Source organism: Myripristis murdjan, chromosome 2 (genome assembly GCF_902150065.1).
Source record: "Myripristis murdjan chromosome 2, fMyrMur1.1, whole genome shotgun sequence".
Taxonomy (NCBI): domain Eukaryota; kingdom Metazoa; phylum Chordata; class Actinopteri; order Holocentriformes; family Holocentridae; genus Myripristis; species Myripristis murdjan.
In genome coordinates, this window is record NC_043981.1 from 839,567 (window position 1) to 860,303 (window position 20,737).

The 20,737-nt window shown below is 38.7% G+C and overlaps 1 protein-coding gene across 4 annotated transcripts in view; it reads left to right on the forward strand.

Annotated features, from left to right (window-relative positions):
• Positions 1–19,912, forward strand: part of dgkza (diacylglycerol kinase, zeta a) — a 163,129-nt gene extending 143,217 nt beyond the window's left edge. For 3 of the 4 annotated variants that reach the window (XM_030070454.1, XM_030070444.1, XM_030070425.1), the window contains 8 exons: positions 6,193–6,282; positions 6,706–6,762; positions 8,678–8,727; positions 11,644–11,684; positions 13,853–13,973; positions 14,456–14,492; positions 16,123–16,222; positions 18,002–19,912. In XM_030070454.1, coding sequence (XP_029926314.1) covers positions 6,193–6,282; positions 6,706–6,762; positions 8,678–8,727; positions 11,644–11,684; positions 13,853–13,973; positions 14,456–14,492; positions 16,123–16,222; positions 18,002–18,118 — 613 coding nt within the window. In that variant the 3' untranslated portion in view covers positions 18,119–19,912. The remainder of the gene's footprint in view (positions 1–6,192; positions 6,283–6,705; positions 6,763–8,677; positions 8,728–11,643; positions 11,685–13,852; positions 13,974–14,455; positions 14,493–16,122; positions 16,223–18,001) is intronic. The other variant, XM_030070435.1, reaches the window with a different exon arrangement.
• The last annotated feature ends 825 nt before the right edge of the window (positions 19,913–20,737 follow it).

Sequence of the window (20,737 nt, forward strand, 5' to 3'; positions counted from 1 at the left end):
TGTGGATACATGTTGGTGTGAGCAAGATATGAACATAGATGTTCGCTTACTGAATATCACTTAAAAATAAAATCATGGGTTTAAATGTGAGTGTGTGGGCAACACAACACAAGCAACACAATCTAGTGATCCTAACAACAGCTGTGCGTGTGTGTGTGTGTGTGTGTGTGTGTGTGTGTGTGTGTTGGCGTCCTGATTTGCAATGCTAAGTGCACTGAGTGGGTGGATGAGGAGGAGAGAAATGGAAGGGGGGCAGGAATAGTAATAGGGAGAGATGGATTTAGGAGAAAGACAGAGAAACAGAAATGATAGAAATGTCATCTATATCAGAGGACCCTAGATTCACATCTATCTACTGTACTTAGACTCACACATACACTCATACGCACTCGCACACACACACACACGCACACACACGCACACACACACACACACACACACACACACACACACACACACACACACACAGTGTAGCAGAGCTTCCCACGCAAGGCTAGAGGTGAAAGTTATTCCTCCCACTATAATCACCTCTCTCTCTCCTGCACACACACACACACACACACACACACACACACACACACACACACACACACACACACACACATTAAAACACCCACCCAAAACAACAATTTGTTTTTCAACTTTTTTTTTTTTTCAAATTGCAGCTGATAGCTCCATTCTGCAGTTGGCCTGTGCTTTAGCAACAAGTAAAAAATCCATGAAAGCAGGAGACAGTCAGGCTTCCCACAGGCCATGGAATGCCTGGAATATGCTGGAATTTTGAGGATCATTAGGGAAAGTGACACGGTCTGTGGGAATCTTTTTTGGGAGGGGATTTAGGCAGTTTTGCCTAACTTACTGCAAACTCTTGAGACTTTAAGTGTAAACCAATCATCAGTGGTTGACCTCCAAAACAGAATGTATAAATGAACATGTAACAGTGCAAATCTTGTCTCTGAGCAAGAGAGGACCACCTAACCCAAATTTCTATATAAAAAGCCACTTTTCTGTTTCAATTTAATAAAAAGATTATCAACAGGTAATTTAAAAGTTAATTTATCATCAGTCCAGATGCCACCATCATTGTTTGTGTGAAAGCTACTCAGGTTGTCATCAAACAGGAGTGTCTGTTTTTTCAAGGCACTGGCCAAGATGATTCTCTTCAGTAAACTTTTCAATAACAGATCCATTCATTGAACACATTTTAAGGTTACTGTAAACAGCGACAATATCTCTGGCTCTTGAAAATAGCATGAATTTATTTCTATATAAAACCAATGAAAGATTGATAAGCATGTACTGCAGAGCATCAAAAGAGCGTTGCAACCCCTCAACAGCCAAATCATATTGCATAATCAACATAGCCGTACAGTATTTGTGTCGTACACCTAGAGATGTATGTCATTGACATAGATAATGAATGAAATGGGGCCTAATATTGATCCTTGTGGAACACCTTTAGTAATTACTAAGGATGTAGAGTGATTGTTTCCAAACCCTCCCTGATACGTATACTGATACTGATACGTATCGCATTTTGAGAAGCATTTTCGGGACCTTTTCTAGTGGGTATACGGCATAGACCTGCGTATCACGTAGACTACACCACTGCTCTCATGGTATTATGGCTTAGTACTATTTAAGTTAACAAACTTATAAGAAGTTGTGAATCAGGTCTTCATTGCAGCAGAGACAACCACATGGAAGTTTAGTAAAACATTTGCATATAATTTATATGTTCTTGAGCCCAGTATAAGTCATCATTCTGACACTCAGGTTGACTGGGAGCTCCACTGGGGAACGCAGACCTTCTGCTTTTCACCACCTCATTCAGGTGTATTATGTTCACAAAGCATCTCACAAAGTTCTAACTAAAATGCAGACAAGTTAAGAACATGGCTTAAAGAGTATCACATGAGGAAGCGGTGGTCATACGTTTTTAATTCACACTGTCCGTTTAATCTTCATAATATAATCTCATAATTAACTGTATTGCCACTGAATTTGAAGTAGACATAACATGTTAACAAGTTAATTTACTCTAAACCAGTAATCAACCATCATTTATTGTCAGTTCTGTTCTTAAAGGGATACGTCACCCATAATGTTTCACTTTTGTTTCACTTTCTTTTTTACTCCCAAGCCTTCATGGTAAACATATATTCCTAAAACGCTACTGGGTCTAACCTTGGTCTGAAATGTTCTGATTTCACAACAGCAAAGTGCTCTCAAAAGCTCACACTCATAATGCTGTATAAGTGTGTGTGTCCATACATGTATATTGACCACAAATGAGAGGATTTTGTGGAAGTGATCTTTGGCAGATTTGTATGAAAATAGACTGAGCTTTTTTAATGGAATTTTTTACAGCATTTTGCTGTCGTAAAATCATAGAATTGTAAAATTATGGACCCAATTTTTGCCATCGGATCAGAGGTTGCAAGCATTTTTGGAAGGTAAGTTTACTATGAAGGTCAGTGGCGAGCGGTGATGTTTTTGTGTAGTCATGCTATGGTACCAATTTCATGCGATCGCCCGCGAGGGCGCAAGCTCGAAAATTTTTGGGCATTTATTTATTAATAAAAACGCATAATATGGTTTTTAACTATTCTATATCAACTCGACAACTTGATTTTGATAGACACGCGTGCGCATTTTGCCCCAATGTTACCAACAACAATGTGTTGCAATTTACAGTGTAAATGAAAGTGGAAATTATTAGAACGGACGGATGATGCAGTAATAACCAGTTACAGAGTCAAGCAAATGACACATGAACATGCTCACAATGTTACCAACAAAATGTTGGCATTTACCATGAGATCAGAACTATTCGGAAGTGCCACGGAGTGATGCAAACACACAGCAATGTCACCAGCTAGCCTACATGGTCAATGAAATGACACACAAACATGCCCAACTGCCCATCAGGCTACGCACCAAAGTGATAAACGTCAGAGAACACGTCTTTTTCAGAACACCTGCAATAGCCTAAATCGATGAAACATGCCAGGTTACTCAACTGAAGTTGTATTTTCATCCATTTTGATTGGCACGATGCAGATGAAAGAACAAACTAATGTTAACGTTCCCGTACTAGCTAGCCAGCTAACGACGTTAACGGTAGCTAGCTGTCAAGTGAATGACTTGCAGTTGCCGCTGAACATTTCAAGCGAGCTGCTACGTAGCTACTCGTGTTGCGCATGCGTCTTCTGAAAAGCTGATTGGCAGACAGCTTATTTTCCATTCAAAACGCCCACTTACAGGAAACACCGGCTACAAAACTACTGTCAATACTCGTATCACAGAGTGCATGCACGCGTCAAGCTGTCAACTTTCCAGCATTTCACTAGCAGAATGAGATAGATACGTGTATATAGGCAGCGGTTTGCAACCAAAATGATAGAAATAAGGTATATTATAAAAGGACACACTAGGAGACCAACATTTTAAAGATTTTAATTGAAGGGCTTGGGCTGCATTTATAGCTTATTATGACCGCTCGCCCCTGATGAAGGTATATAAATGGAACAAGGGTGATGTAATTCTGTCTCTCCTCTCTGATCCATCGACCTTGTAAAGTCTCTCTGGGAGTGATTTTCTGTCTTTCTCTCACTCTGTCACTGTCTCTCTATCTTGCTGTATGTTCTTTGGCATGGCTCACTGGAACATAAGATGCCTTCCCTGGTTAAATGAGGGTTCAATAAGAAAGAAATGTGTGTTGCTCGTCGAAAGCCTTGGAGGAAAATGCTTTATGGCTTTATGGCAAACAGGCTCTTTGATCAGCTCAGCGTTGTGCAGCAGAGAAGCAGTTTCACCATCTACAGTAATTCTGCCTTGGATGCTGCTTTGTTATATTTAGGATTTTACAGAGTTCTTAATTTTCCAAGCTTAGGAAGTTTTTTCTAAATTCCTGACTAGTTTGAGGTTCCTACAGTACATAAACACTGGATTCCTGCTAAAACTTGTTGACCTTTACCCACATCTTAGAACATAGAGATGTAGATAGAGATAGACATATAGACACTCTGGACTAGCAGAGTCAGCCCTTCCAGACAACATTCCATGTATATAAATGTTAATTATAGTATTTTGCATGTCAAACAGTTTCACGTTTACCAGCAAAAATTACTGCTTAAGACTGTGCAAGGCAGTTCCTTGATGTTTTGCATAAAAACATGGCTAATTCATTTTCACCACATGCAGTGTTGAGATGGAACTCAGATGTTACACTATCATGCTAAAGGAGGTTCGTTGTTAATCCTAAATCGAAGGTTTAGCAAGGCTGTAACCCAGTACCTCTCCCTATATGTTGAAGTAAATGTCAAAAGTGTAACCTAGACTTCCCTGGGTAAGTGTAACATTCCCTTCTTGGGAGAATCTGTGGTTATCTCACCGCCAAGCCAAAGTTCACACTACCAGCGAGCAGCTCACCTAAAGGAGGCAAATCCTCTAGATAGCTCTCAGGAGCAGTTCCAGTCAGTGGGGTTGGCCAGCTCAGGCTAAAGTGTGGATGTTTAGAGTTAAAGATGTGTAGATGGTGATAGAAAACAGACAAGACTGAGAAATGTCTGGTGTGCCTTTGTCATCTTCCTCGTGGCACCTCCAATGCTCAACTCAAACCAAAAAACCCTGCCACAGATCTACTAGTGACTAATGAGTCGGTGCTAGCACTGCCCATGTGTGATGCCAGGTCTGACCCTCAACAACGAAAAATCCAAACAAAACAAAACAAATATTTAGTGGTAATGTAATTTAAGTGTGTCTGTGTAACAAACTGTATGTATCAGTGAGAGAATGAAAATCAAATCAGAGATGGACAGCACGTGTGTGTGAGACGGACACTGCACACTAATGTAAAATCCTGATTGATATTATTAAAATTAAAAAGTAAAATTATTATTAAGGTTACATAAACACTCAGAACAGTGCTGTTTTACTATCTTTGGAACAAGGTGAAATGTTTTTTTATGTATTATACAAAAAATCAACTAAACATCGCACAAAAAGTAAGGAAATTTGTGTTTGGTAGATTATTTCTTTGTTGTAACAATTCTTCTTGGCAATAAATCTTATACCGTTGGAAAGCCTGTTTATTCCCCTTTTAAATGGTGCCACATTTGTAAGGAACATGCATTTGTGGGATGAGCAGCAGAGCTGAGTTTATATTTGCAATTTTTACTTGTCCCCACAATTTCGTTGCAAAAAAAATGCCTCAAAACATTACAAAATTCGTCACACTTTTTCTTTAGAAAAACTGCTGTGAAATCAAATATTTTAGGCCACAACAATCCATAAGAAAGGCCATGAAATCCTGGAGGGCCTGATTTAATGAGAGAAATTGTTAATTTTTGTTGAGTATGGATCAATTCACCTTTTTCCATTTCCTCAATGTACCTCTCGCTACATTAGCTTTCAGTTTCTTGACATATGCTGAGAGTTATTAGTGGTGGCAGATATAATTGTTATATCTGCCTCCACTGCCACATTTTATTAAGAAAACAATTAAGAACCCATGAATCCTACAACAGAACATCTCCTCTGCACAGGGGTTCAAGTAACTAATTACATTTATTCAAACTACTGTAATAAAGTAGTTTTTGTGTAATTGTACTTTTTTGAGTATTTTTAAAAGAGAGTAATTTCACTCTAACTTAAGTGCAGTTTTGCTGAAGTATTGTACTTACCTGTATTTTAAGCATATCCATTACAGAGGACCGATTCTACATGCTCTCTGAATGCATCAGGGACTAGACCTTCATAAAAGGAAAGCTTGTGAAGATTAGAAGAGTAATCTGTCTTTACTTTTTTGGTGCACTTTTTTAAAAGGTCCAAATTTTCACTTAATAGAATCTTGTTTGAACTTTGTGCTGTCCTCCTTTTTACTGTTACTTCAGTAGATTTTTACTGCAGTACTTATACTTCTACTTGAGTAAAATATCATCACAGTAACAGTACTTCTACTTGAGTAGCAAGTGTACTCTACTTGAGTACTCTTTCAGTTACTGCCTCTGCATAACCTTCTGGAGCCACCCGGATGCTGAACACTCCACTTTCTACAACCAGCAGTTGTCATGGGTTCCTCATATCTAGCACTTCCTACAGAGGGAGGATTCAGTCCTGAGTGCAAACTGTTCTTATCTGGCACTGCTGCAGTATGTTGACAGCTCTTGTTTTCTGTTTTCCTTAAAGCACATCCCAGAGGCAGAGAGTAAGCAGTGACAGCTCTGTGTCTGAAGCTTTATCACAGAACACAGCACCCACAACCAGCAAACTCAGCAGGTTAGTATGTGCGCACACATATACACTCTGATAATTATATATTCAGTGATTATATCATTTAATACCATAGTCTGGGTCGGGGGTTTTCAAAATGATTCATATTCTGGAGCCCTAAGTCATCTTTCAGTAAGCCATTGACCTCCATCTGAGGTGATTTTGCCTTTATCAAGGGATGTTAAATGCTTGTGAAAGTTCATTTAAACACAAGAGTTCTACTGTCAATCCAACATTACTGATCTGACCTTTATATGTTTATGTTTATATATACACACACACACACACACACACACACACACACACATATATATATATATATATATATGTATATATATATATACTCTTTTTTTCATCATGCTGGCCACTTGATACTATTGTATGCTGTTTTGTGTTTGTGTGTGTGTGTGTGTGTGTGTGTGTTTAAAGGGTGAGCTGCGTTCGTCGTTCCAACACTACTGCCGCTGATTTCACACCAACAGTGAGGTCAATACACACACACACACACACACACACGTGCACACGCACACTTTAATTTATTTATCCATTCTTCTGTTGTTAGCATTTAGCTAATAACAACCACACACATACACACACACACACACACACACACACACACACTCACATTTTTTGTGTCTTTTTAAATTAATTTAACTTTCTGTTTGTGAGTCGGTTTCACATTGTGTGTGTGTGTGTGTGTGTGTGTGTGTGTATGTGTGTGAGTGTTTGTTAGTGTTTCACATAAGTTATTTTTCTTGGAAATGTATTACTTTGATCTTGGAAATTCTGAGTTTGTTTTTTTCTTGGAATATTAACCCTTCGCCTCTGACTCCATAGTTGTTGCTGTTAGTTTTATTTTTTCTCCCTTCAGTCACCTTGGTTTTTCACCACCTGCTAAAACTAACTTGTAGTAGTATTTATGATCATGCGACTTGTGATTCATGCATGCATTTCTGGGCATGCACCTTCTGTGAAGATAAATAAACTGGGGCTTGTTTGTCAGAGCACTCAGTGGCTGTTTCAACTTTAGCACAGCACTGAATCTTCACTTTATAGTTACAGTTCTAATAAAATTCTAATAACTTCCATTACCTGAGCACAGGACTTTTGGATAGATATCGATCCTCAGAATATAGCACTTGGGGGTTAGATGTTTGCCCAATTGGTGCAAAGGTCGGCCAAAGAAGAGCTGGTTAATTAAGCAAGGATCTTAGACGTGTTTTTTTACCTGAGCATCCGAGTGCAATAAAAGTTTTTGTTGAAAGAATTCTAGTGAGAGAATCGTACCTAGATAGAATAATCATGATTCACATTTTAGCCAGAATCTGACAGCCCTAATGTAAACTTACCTAGTGTGCTGTCTTGGCCTTTCCCCCCTCCCTGTGGTGATGATTAACTTTTGGTGAATATCCAACATAGAATTGGCATATCTTGACAAGTGCATAGTGTTGGCAGAGGTATGCGCTCTACTGAGTGCTTTTCTCTGATTTCCCATGATTTTGAAAAAAATTAAGTGAATTTCCAAAAGTTGAAACACACTGGCAGCGTTTACTTGCATGAAGTATTCCTGCTATTTACAGTGCTATGGTTGATCTTATTCAGGTTAAGATGAACTGCAGTATTATGTTTGTATATATGTATCTTACTCATTGCAACAAGGGCATCATCAGTTCATGTAAACAGGTTGTGTCCTGTGCACTAACAGAAGAAATTGCCCACAAACGTGTATGAAAAAATGTGGCTGCCAGTAATCTGAGAAGTCTGACCTCATCCACTTGGACAGGCTCTACCTCTCCCCCCACTTGCCCTCTTAACGTTAATATTTTGGTTTGTAATTTCTAACAACAGCAAGTGCCACTGTTCTACAAGCCAGACTTACTTGGATTTGTACCTTTTCTCCTTTTTTTATGGGAATTTTTTCTGCACACCAGTCAAATGACTTGGTACTGTACAAAAGTAATCAGATTACTGTAAATCATTACTTAGTAACTTGTTACCACCAGCACTAGTCCTATACCCCTGGTACTCATCCAGTTAGAAGGTTATGGCTGATTCAAAATAAAATATCCTTAAAGGCCCATCCAACTGAAAAATGCAGTTTTCCTGTCTATAATTTGGGGTGAATCCCTATTCAAAATCAGAGATGAGGGCTTTTCTACAGGTGTTCTCAACAGATGCTACATGTGCTGAATTAAGATGGACGTATATTTTGCGCGAGATGATATAATGTTTCCTATTTTGCAAACCAGGCATGTGAGAGAGAGAGTGAGGGCGAGACATGAGTGTATAAAATGTTGACAATGGCGGTGATTCCAAAGATGAAATACTTTAATTCATCTTCTCACTTTGCTGGTGTTTCTTTTTGTCTCACTACCCCTCCCACCTCCCACCTCCCCTCCAGACAGGAAAAACGGCAACAGAACAGTGGAACGGACGGAGAGGGAGAAAAAGGTAACACAAAAATACACACACACACACACACACACACACACACACACACACACACAAACATTGTCAGTCATCCCATAGGGAGTTTATTAGGCTCTGGCTGTTGAAGCTTGAAGTTTCAGTTGGTTGCACTCAGATTTAAAGATTTAATTAAATTTTATATTACGCCTAAAGTTTAACTTGACAGATGTGTATATGTGTGTGTGTATGTGTGTGCATGCGTGCGTGCGTGTGCGCGTGTGCTTGCATGCATGAGTGTGTAAGAAAGTATAAATGTAAGTAAGTCTGTTTGAGTGCTTTGGTGTAGAAGTCAAGAGACTTGTGTTTTCCTCTCTGACATCCTGTCTCCCTCGTTCTTTCTTTGCATGCTACTGTAAGGAGTTGAGAGTGTGAGGGCATGTGCATGCTTCTGCTGAAGGACAATACCTGTGTTTGCCTCATTTAATAGAATTTACCCACAGTTTTCACTGCAATAAATCATGCAAATGAGAAAATCCCCTGATTTTCAAAATTGAATTATTTGTTGAAACACCAACATTATAATGTTCTTTGTGCAGCTAAGAATGTTGTTGCCATACGCAAACCATAGAATTTGTAATTGGCTGTGTAAAACAAACGTTTCCCTGGGATCTGTTTTCCAGCAGAGTCAGTGTTTCAAGACATCAAAACACAACAGTGCCACTGCTTTTAGGATGACTTTATTACAGTAATGGAATACTGGGGGTGGCACCAGAGCGAAGGTTATAAGGTCACCAAAACTGAGCCATTCCAACCTCTGAGGTGTTTGATGTGATCGCCAAATTTGATGGTGTACTGCCCAATAGATTTTGAAATATGTTGCGTTGAACACACACATGGGATAGACCAACCAACACAACCATCCTTAGGCTCCCACTTGCCAGCTGGGCAAAAACTAGACAAAGAGGAAGGAAGCATACCACAGAGCTAATACATATATGATAATTAAATAGGTTGGAAACCACACATTTAATTCATTAGTTAGGAACAAATTATATTTTGTTCCTGAGTATTGTTACTTATTATGGCGTATTAGTGCCACTGTAGAGGGAAAAAAATGGAGTTGAGTGAGGGGGTAATAGCCTGAGAAAAAAACTCTAAATTTCCAAGACTGAAATGGTAACTTTACGAGAAAAAAACACACATTTTTGGGAAAATTTTTTTGAGAAAATTCTGAGATTATAAAGTAACAAATTTATGAGAAAAAAAAAACCTCAGACAAGTAGTTTATCTTTTACTTGCTGCTGCTCGCCTCGTCTGCAGCTGATGACTTCATCAAATTCTACTTTGCAATAAGATTTAATAACAAGGAGATCCTGGTGATTTTAGCCCACAATCACAATATTGTTTTCTTCTGAATAGGCCCATGTCATGGCAATATCTCTTCAAAGTCCACATGCTGATGATAATATTGTGATTCTGAGTTAAAATCACTAGCATTTTCTTGTTACTAAATCCCATAGTATAAGAAAAACTATTTTTTTAAAGGTTTTTTTCTCATAAATTTATGACTTTAATCTCAGAGAAAATTCCTTTTTTTAAATTCACAATTTCAGTCTCAGAAATTCTGAATTTCTTTCTTGGAACCCCCCACCCCCACCCCCCTACAGTGGCCCTAATATGCTGTCATAGTTTAGAGTTTAAATTAAATAAATAAATGAACAAACAAACAAACAAATTAATAAATAAAATAAAATAAGAAACACACATCCTCTGTCACACACTTAGTCTGTCTCTCTCTCACACAGACACAAACAAACACATCTCAGCTGTCAGAAGGGCGGGCAGGTCAACTGCATCAAACTGTAGAGTTCAACAGAGCCAGTCACGTGTTTGTGTGAGTGAATGAGTGAGAGAGAGAGTGAGAGAGATGGTGTGTGTGTGTGTGTGTGTGTGTGTGTGTGGGGGGGGGGGGGGGGGGGGGGGGGGGGGGGGCGGCAAGTATTCAAGACCACTTATTAAAATTTCTACATGAACTCATTTCCTTTCCTCTCCTCTTTTCTCTTGTCTCCTGTCTTCTCTCCTCCTCCTTTCATGACTTTAGACTGGTTCTTAATTTCAGCAATTCATGTTTTTTTCCCTCCCTGGGCGAGGTTCATTTTATTCCTACATTCAGAATGTGTGCATTGGATTTTGTGGGATACTTGTGTGTATGTGCATGTAAGTGAGTGAGTGTTTGTGTTGTTTTTGATTTGTCTTGCAGTCACAAAATCTTTTAGAGGATTTTACATTCTGCTCTCCCTCCCTCTCTCACCCGCTCTCTCTCTCACACTGAACCTAATATAATTGGATTAGGGCTCAACTATTTGAAGAGAGACAGAGGGAGCGAGAGAGAAAGAGTGTATTGAGGTCAAACTAATAAATATTCATCTCATATCTTGGTTTGGCTTCAGGGATGCACATACCATTCAACCCATGAAATTATTGTTTGACAATGTCATATGTGAAATCAGTATTTGGATGAATGAAAATGTTGAAGGGATGTAAATAATGATGATGAGGATGATGCTTCTTTGCTTTGTCTGAATCATTAAGTGTTTTCTAGTATTATAGTTCCGTGCCTGCATGTAGTTTGCATCACCAGCTCATGATTTTTTAAAATTTTTTTTCAATATTGACTCCAGGTGAAGCTACATGGATGATGGTGATTTTGGCTGGAATGATCAGTTTTGGGTTTTGTGTCTGCTATGACCACTGTAATCTAGAAAAAAAATAGAATTTATAAGTCTGTCTACCTAGGCAAACCCCCACTGATTTCTCTCACCTTTCATGCACCAAGCAACACAGAAGCAGCCCCAGTTTTCTTGTTTAAAAGTTTGTCTCTCTCTCTTTGTCTCTCTGTTTTCACTCTCTCTCTCTCTCTCTCTCTCTCTCTCTCTCTCTCACACACACACACACCAGAGATGTTGATCGAGTCTGTGAAGAACAAGGACCTGAAGAGGGTGAGTGACAGGCACAGTAGCCAGTGATGGAAGTTCATTCACCACTGATATATAGCTGTGTCCTGAAGCCATTACGTTTTGACAATGCCAGTTTGGAGATTTTTAATTATCAGCATGGATCACATTTACTTTATCACTTTCTCACTGTTACATGACTCAGGGACCCATGAATCCATGGAAACCTCATAATTCACAGAAGTTAAAAATTACACATTTGAAATCTGTAAATCTGCTGTTTTTGTCACAGTATGTTTTTGGTAGATCATTGCTCAACATAACAATTAGGTAATGAGAACATGGACACTAAAATTGTAAGGATGCACTGACATGAATTTTTTGCCTGATACCTAAATTTATTTTGAAGTCATTGTCTATCCACTGGTTAGTAAGTCTCATGCATATTAAGTCACTGTAAGTCTCAATGACTAACCATGTGAATTCCAACTGATTGCAACATTACTTGGCAATGATTCATGAATATGGATACCCACAGTATTGTACATCTCAAGTAGGCAGCCACTGGCTAAATTACACCTGCTCTAATATATATCAAGGTTCAGGGTATTGTGTATCGCCTTACAACATGACCTTTACAAGAAAGGCTGATCAGCTAATGCAAGCATGCATAGGTATGACCCAGGGGCCAGATGCCGCCTATTGACCAATAAAATCTGGCCTGTGACATGATAATAACCAATTAATTTACATTATCACTGTGCTCTTCCATATATATATATATATATATTTATTTTATTTGACCTTTATTTTAACAGGCATAATCATTAAGAACGGGTTCTTATTTACAGTGATGGCCTGTGATGGCCTGTGCTGGCAAAACAGTAACCTCATGAACTGAAAGAGCAACACCTCTGCCAGCTGACAGAAGATGATGCTGTTCAGTTCCAGTAGTGTTTTAATTGATCAAGTACAAGTAACACTATGATGCCACTGAATCAAATTGGATGCACTCCACTTGGATTTATTGGTGTACTGCTTAGGTAGCAGCAATGGCAGAGAAAACTACTCAGATGGAGTGTGGTGGCGCTGGTCATGGTGTCATGCAGCAACAGTGTGTCTTTGGAAGGATTGCATAATTGTTCCTGTGGACAAACTCCAAACTCCACTCCACTCAGTGACTTCAGACCAGTGTCACTCGCGTCTCTTGTCATGAAAACATTTGAAGAATTAGCGAAGGATTCACTTTTGGACATTGTCCGGGATCAGTTAGACCCTCTCCAGTTCGCTTACAGGTCGGGGAGAGGCGTAGATGATGTAACAGGGACACTTTTATTCTATTGGGGACCTGCCTAAAATTCTTGCTCAGCAAAAACTAGAGGAAAAACTCATAAGATATTACTGGAACAGCTAGGATAAGAAATCACGGATCATATTTTTTCTAGCTTTCTCTTGTCTTTTTCTATTTCACTTCTAAACTTTAACTGACATACATTAGAGCCACACTTTGTAAGTGCATTACCAATGTCATGCATGGCCTTGCCTGCTTGCTGTCTGCTGCAGCACAGAGCCTAAGCCTTCATACCTGTTAGAATAATTACATAATGAGCTTGACAGGGTTCAGACTGCGAATTTTAAACTCTTCAAGATACTGAAAGGTTAGTCAGTTTGCCGATTCTGTCCTGGGGAAGTCAGCAGTATAGGATGGGAAAACCTACAGCTGCTGCCCAGAGGGACGTACCTCCCCTCCGCCAGGGGAGGAGGAAAAGCCACCCGTTGCTCCATAGTCTGTCAAGTAGTTGGTTAAACAGCCTGACGCACCACAACTGGGGGACTTGCTGTGTAATTGGGACTCGGCTTTTAAATTAAGTTTTACTTTTTTGGTTAAATTTTCTGGTGTTGTCAAAGACTTTTAGCACCAAGAAGATCATTTTTGGCATCTTCCTTTGTGTTAAATGCACAATTTTGTTGTGGTGATTTATTTAGCTGTGCAGCCTCTCTGCAAAACAAGATTTTTCTTGTCTTTACGGAACACGTACATTAACTTTCTCCTTATGTTTTGAAAAATGTGTGCTTGCTTCAAATCTGTTATCAGTGAATCGGGAAAAGTATTTCTGAAATCAGTATTAACAAAAGTGAATCAAAATTATAGAAAAAAATCACATGCTACTTGATGTTCAGACACTCCTTTTGGCCATTTCTGTCTCCAATAGCTGCAAGAGCTGCACCTTAAGGGAGCAGACCTCACAGGTGTCGATCAATCAGGCTGCAGTTTGCTGCACCATGCTGTGGATATAGGAAGCAAGGAGATGGTCCGCTACATCCTTGAGAATAGTAAGTGCAACAGGCCATAAACCATTGATAATGTACTGGTAATGTGATTTTATACATCTATGCCAATGGGACTGAATGAAACACCTGAATTCAATGATTAAGAGGTGTACTGACTTGGCAACCACTAATATAGTGGTTGCCATGGTAACTGTAGTATGCACATATCAGATTAGACAACAAGTCTGTGTTAACCACATGAACAGAAGTTTACTACTACAATCAGTTCAGACATGCACAGTTTAGTATTAACTAAGAGGATATGACAAGACAAATCAAGATCCACATGGGCTAAAAAGGAGGTAATGAAACACATCTAATGCTAAAGAAGATAATTATTGATTGAAGAGTTGTAAGGAGAAGAGGCAAAAACAGAAGTGCACAAGGACAAACTTTGTTTTATGCTGTGTCCTTTTATACTGACAAGAAAGAGAATGGTCCAGTGGATCACTACAGTTACCTGTTCTTTTCTGTCTGTTTTACAGCTCCTAACGATTTGCTTGATGTCACAGAAAAACTACAGTAAGATCATGTTTACTTTTGTCATCATCATCCTTATTATTAGGCTATAGGCTTGTTAAAACTAGTTAAAAGCCAAAGAACCTTTACTGGCATTTTCGTAGACCCTGTAGAAGCCCTTTAATTTAACAACATTTAATAACATTTAATGACACAGTAACTAAATGTAAACCAAAATGCCGCAGCTTAAGGAAGCTAGGCACAGTTTAGCTCTCAATGACAAAAAGATGTGTAGAAATGCTGGGTGAAATTTGAACATCGACATTTTTTAAATTAGTTTTAAGGTGCTAAGTGCTTATCGCTGTGCTGTTTTTTACTTTGTTTTCCATCTTGGGTCTACATGTTCAATGCTGTGCTATTGTTGTTATTTTGCTATCTTATGGTGCTGCAGTAAGCGGTCATCACTGCTCCCACTGTCTACCCAATTCATTCAAACCTTCTCTGAAAATGCATATTTGGTAGCATATCCACATTTCAAATCAATTGTGTAAGTCTCTAATAAATCAGCAATGCAGTGACAGAAAAAAATAATGAAAAGTTTACTTAGTATGCAGTTTCAGCTTCAGTGAGTGAGTGAATGAATGAATGAATGAATGAATGAATAAATAAATAAATAAATAAATAAATAGCAACAACACAACTAATTAGCATTAGGACTATAACTAGTTTTGGTTGGCAGTTTTAGTTTAGTAACTGTATCTCAAAAGTGCTGCTACTTACAGCCTTTGCTACTTACAGTTTTAGCCCCTCCTAGTTACATTGGCAGTCTGAGCCACAACAATATCCTGTGAGCAAATCAAATGGTTTGTATCTTTGTTCAAATGACTAGTGAAGATAAATTCCTTTGCCAGTATTTTCAATAATGCTTGTGTAATCATGATGGAACTGTCAATAAAGTTATTCAGTCTGTTCCTGAAAGACTGCTGCCAGTTGGCCCATTAGCAAGATGTGTTGGTAGTGCATTTTAAAGGTGATTTCTAACCACTAGAGAGTGTCCAGAGCACAAACACACTGGTGGTGAAGCTGCAGATGTTCAGCTACAAGGCAAGCTGCTTTTAATGAACCTTTTCAGTGGCTGCACTGCTGATTGCAGTGGCACAGGCACTTGCACAGCTGATCTGAAGTTTGGATACATTCATTTGCAGAATGTGTAGTTTCAGAGAAGAATGAAGCTGACTTTGGAGACATTGCCGTGACCGGGGCCTATTCAGAAGAAAACAATATTGTGATTGGGGGCTGAAATCACCAGGGTTTCCTTCCTACTAAATCCTGTTGCAGTGTAGAATTTGAGTCATCAGCTGCAGGCGAGATAAACAGCAAGCGGCAGTTTCTCATAAATTTGTGAGTTTTTTATCCCCACCCTCCACCCAGTGTCATTAGTACGCTGTCGTAACCATGACCCTGAAGTAACCCTGAGTTTGAGCTCTCAACACTCTCTAGTGGCCAGAAACCACCTAGTGCAGCTTTATATTACTGCATCACCAACTCTGTGTAGTGCTGTTAGGGCTGAGCTTTATGAATATGGGTCTGAAATGTGTCTAGAACAGTAAATATATAATCTTTTATGATCTGACTATAGTATTAATCACTATTTTATTTGTCTCTCTCTCATCTCTCTGTTTTCTTCCTCCAGTGGGGAGACAGTTCTCCATAGAGCAGCATCTTTATGTCAGAGGACTATCTGTCATTATCTGGTAGAAGCTGGAGCCTCATTGATGAAAACTGACTTACAAGTATGTATACATGCATGCATGTATGTGTTTATGTCCTTAATGTGTTCATTTGTTTGTCCGTCTATTCATTCATTGACCGAAAATTGCTCTTTTCATTTTTTCCTGATTTTTCTCTCTAAATGGAAATGTGATCAGAGCTTCAGACTAGCTGGACTAACTTCAGCAGAAATGACCTAGATACAGAGGGGGTGAGGGGGTGGGGGGGTGGAGAGAGTGAGAGAGAGCAATGAATGGAAAGGGATAGAGAGATTAAGAGAGGGAAAAGAGGAATAGACTCATTTCATATTCACTACAAACTATTCTGTCTTCCTTTACCTCTACTTCAATGTCTCTGCTCTCCCACGTCTCTCTCTCTCTCTCTCTCTCTCTCTCTCTCTCTCTCTCTCTCTCTCTCTCTCTCTCTCTCTCTCTCTCTCTCTCTCTCTCTCTCTCTCCCTCCCTCTCTCTCTCCCCTTGTCTCAGTGGTAAATGTAATCTGGAGGCTTTGGGAGTGCTTGTTTTCTTCGCCCTCTGGTCTTGGAAATAAAGCTCAACATACACACACATGTTCACCCACCAGTCTCCCTCTCTGTTCATCGCTCTCTATTTCTTTTCTGTCTCTCTTTGCCTGTCTCACTATATTAAATATCACACTAGAGTTCTCACTGTGAAGATGGTTCCAAATTTTCCAAAGACAGACAGACAGACACACACACACACACACACACACACACACACACAGCATAAACATCTAATTAGAGAGATGGAGAGAGTTAGAGACTTTGATTTTTGATGTTCTTTAAAGAAAGTAGTCAGTTTAAAAAGAAATTAAATTAAGACTTGAAATCAAAGTACTTTATTTAAAAGACCAAGTTTAAAAAAAACTCACATGGCTTCGTAGCCACTGCCCAGCCAATATCCACAAACACAAACACACCAGCACATCACTCTCACACACATCCACACCTACATCCACCCACAGCCAGCACTCCAAACCACAAAGGCATTAACAGCTAACATTAGCCCCTGTAGCTAGACATAATACACGCTGAGCAGCTCTACAAGCACTAGCTGACATTTAGATACAGTCAGCCCCTCCACACACACATCACATGTAGGTCCTCCCAGCCCCGACATGTTCCTCAAAGTTTCAGCGTCATTTCTCAAAGAATAGTATTCCACCCTGAGGCACACAGAGAGCGTCAGGAACCACAGGACCAGCAGCTCTCTCCTCATTCCCATTAACCACATGGCCAGTCTGGCTTGGTCAAAAACCTAAATCAGCAGTATATTTACATTTCTTTCATAGACAGAATACACTTGCCTCAAATATCTGCCCCAACTTACAGGACAATACCAGTGATTTTGCTTGTTTAACGTAATATCTACAAATGTATATACTTCATGTTTCTGTTAATCTTCTCCCAAAGTAGGCAGTTGTATTTTAGAACGCCACAATCATTTTTTCTGGGCAGGCTACATCCAGCCCACAAGCAACTTCTGATTGGTGGGCTAGTGCACTTGAATTAAATAAGATATTTTAATAGCAATTTTAATATTTCATTGTAATATTATTTTATAAATATTATTTGTGAATAGCAATGTTATTCTGTAGCCAAAATTGTTACAGCACTGCAGTCAGGAAGCAAAACCAGAGTGAGAAATATTCCTCCAGTCAGCAACCCATAAGTAGCCTATATTTTGAAATTCATTAAAGGAGGAACTGCTGAATACAGGCAAAAAATTAACAGCTGTAACAACTCTCCCACTGTCTGTCCTTCTGTGTGTCTTTTTGATCAGGGTGATACTCCTAAAAACAGGGCTGAGAAGGCCCATGATGCTGAATTGGCAGCCTATCTGGAGAACAGACAGCATTACCAGATGATACAAAGAGAGGACCAGGAAACAGCTGTTTGACACTTTGCAACTGTTTCCATCAAATGAGAGGACGAAGAAGCTGCTGTCTTGTCCTTCTAACTTAGTAACCTTTTGAAGAAATTTGGGATTACCAGTGGGATACCAATGCAAGAGAGGACGACCAAAAATCCAAGTTCCAAGTAACTGAGGACACCTGGATTGTGGGAAGGTTATCAAGCTCAGATTCAAACCCAGTAAACTGAGTATCAGGCTCTGAGACCCAGTATTATTAAAACAGCATTCCTCTTGTTGGTATAGGAGCCAGCCAAGGTAAGCCTGTTTCAACTCAGTCTCAACGTGTTTTTGGATGTTTTTCTGAACATGGACAAAGTGTCTTCTTCAGGTGCATCACATCCCCTCTGAACTTCTGAAAACACTCCAATATATGTAAAGCCTTACAAGAGGTGATGTCTATTCAAAATCAGCATCCTGAAGGAACTTCAGCAGGAACCAATGGAAAGCCTATTTTTTTCTGCTGGCATTTCTTAGCAGCATACCGTAGAGGGACAAATGGTGCCAAATCTGAAGTGGCTATTTGGAATTTTTTTTTTTTAATAAACAGTGACAACTGATCAAAAGTAAACAATCCAAACATACAGGACAGAAGAAAATTTAGATTTTGATGGAATAATTCTGATGTTGTTTTTAACATTCTTGTTGATGAAAGAGTCAGAGTTGCCTTTTACACATATTCATATCAGATGATTTTAAAGACTTGAATCAAAGTGCAGACCGAGTCTCTCTGCCAGGCGCACATGGAGATTGGCTGATTTAGTTTGGTTTCATTTCTAATTGGTTCGTCTTTGCTCAAATTGTTGTCTCTTATCAGGCATTTATCAGTGCATACAATTTCTACACAGTACTTCTCATGTCAGGGACTAACTGAAGCAATTTAGTTTCTCAGTGTGGAGCCAAATTTCTTGGAACAGTCAGATTTATAAAAAAAAAAAAAAAAAAGAAAAGAAAAGAAAAAAAGAAAAATAGAATAAAATTAAATTAAATTAAAAAAATGAATTCAGAAATTTATGATAAAAAAAAAAAACTTTCAGTTCCTGTTTATTGATTGTGGCTATTTTGAGCCATGTAATGAAATAAGGTTATTTTATTAATCTTAAGGTACATCATCATTTACATTGTGATCATACTGTACGTTTGTTTCCCATGTTTGTGGTGTATAAAATGTGGGTCTTCTATTTCACTCAACCACATCACAATATTTGTGAACTATATGCTGTATTTTGTTGACTATTCCAGAAATGAATATTTTATATTGTGATTGATTTGTTTCTTTTTCAAGGCATGAATGAATGAACGAATGAACAAATGTCTGAGGTTGAAAATTCAGGTCTGAGATTAATTTGCAATCATTTCAACCAATTTCAAATGTTACTCTGAAATTAATTCTCAATAATTTCTTAATAACTTAGAAACATCATCCTTCTTCATAGGTTTTTCAGTATTAAACTGAATATTCCCTTCCTGATTGTGGGAACTGAAATTGAATTAACTATGATATAGCATGTGTACCCAAATGGACTTGGTGGTCTATGTATAGTCCAGTTGCCTACAATTCAAACAGTCCATTAGCACTGATTACATGATGTTAGTGTAGGTTACCACAAGTTTATTTAAACCTTTACATTTCCAATCCCGCTATTAAATTGATTGCTGGAGGTGCACGAAATGTCACACATGAAAAATATATTTGTAATGTATTTGACATTAAAGTTCACATGATCACTTGTGTCCTAAGGAGGTTCTATGACCCTGAGGCCATTAAAAAAAAAAAAAATACAAACCATCAAGTAGAAAGGAAAACTCTTTTCTTATTAGCTCATATTCTTGGGGATATATTAAAGCTAGCTATGTAGTGAATGGACTTTTGTGAAAAATTTGAACTCAAACAGCAGCTTGCTCATGAATTGAATTCAATTTCAACTCAATTCAGTTTTATCTGTATGGCGTCAAATCATAACAAAAGCTGTCTCAAGGCGCTTTACAGAAACCCAACAGATACTGGCCAAATCCATGGACCAAAATCTCCCCCAAGAGCAGCACAGGGCGACAGTGGCGAGGAAAAAACCCTTTTAACAGGCCACTGAGTGGATAGCTAAATGATGATGATAGCTAAGTAGCGAGCCATTTAGAAATTGTGTAATTAATTATACGATCAGTCGACTAATCTTTTCAATAATCGATGACTATTTGACTATCAAAGAGTCATTAGTCACAGTCACTAGAAGCATTGCTTCCTTGAGGTGATTGGTTGTTTGATTTGTCCCAGTTGGATTTTAACAAATTAGATGACAGCCCCAGGAGCAGCCCAAATGCAGTTTTTCTCAGCACATTTAGTTTGACTTGCATAATGGTGATTATTCAAAATAGTGAATAATGGTTATTATTCAAAATTATGAAGAAGGAGGAAGGCAGAGGGGCGCCACGCCGTGAGGTGACTTTACAGGTCACCTTTCAAAATGCACTGTGCCCAGTAAGTAAAAGTATGATTTTGACATCATAATATGAAAACTAACAATATTGAGCTAGCAAGCTAAAAAACAATCAAAAAACAATCAGTGTGACTTTAAAATTAAAAAAGAGAGAATCAAATGTGAACATTGT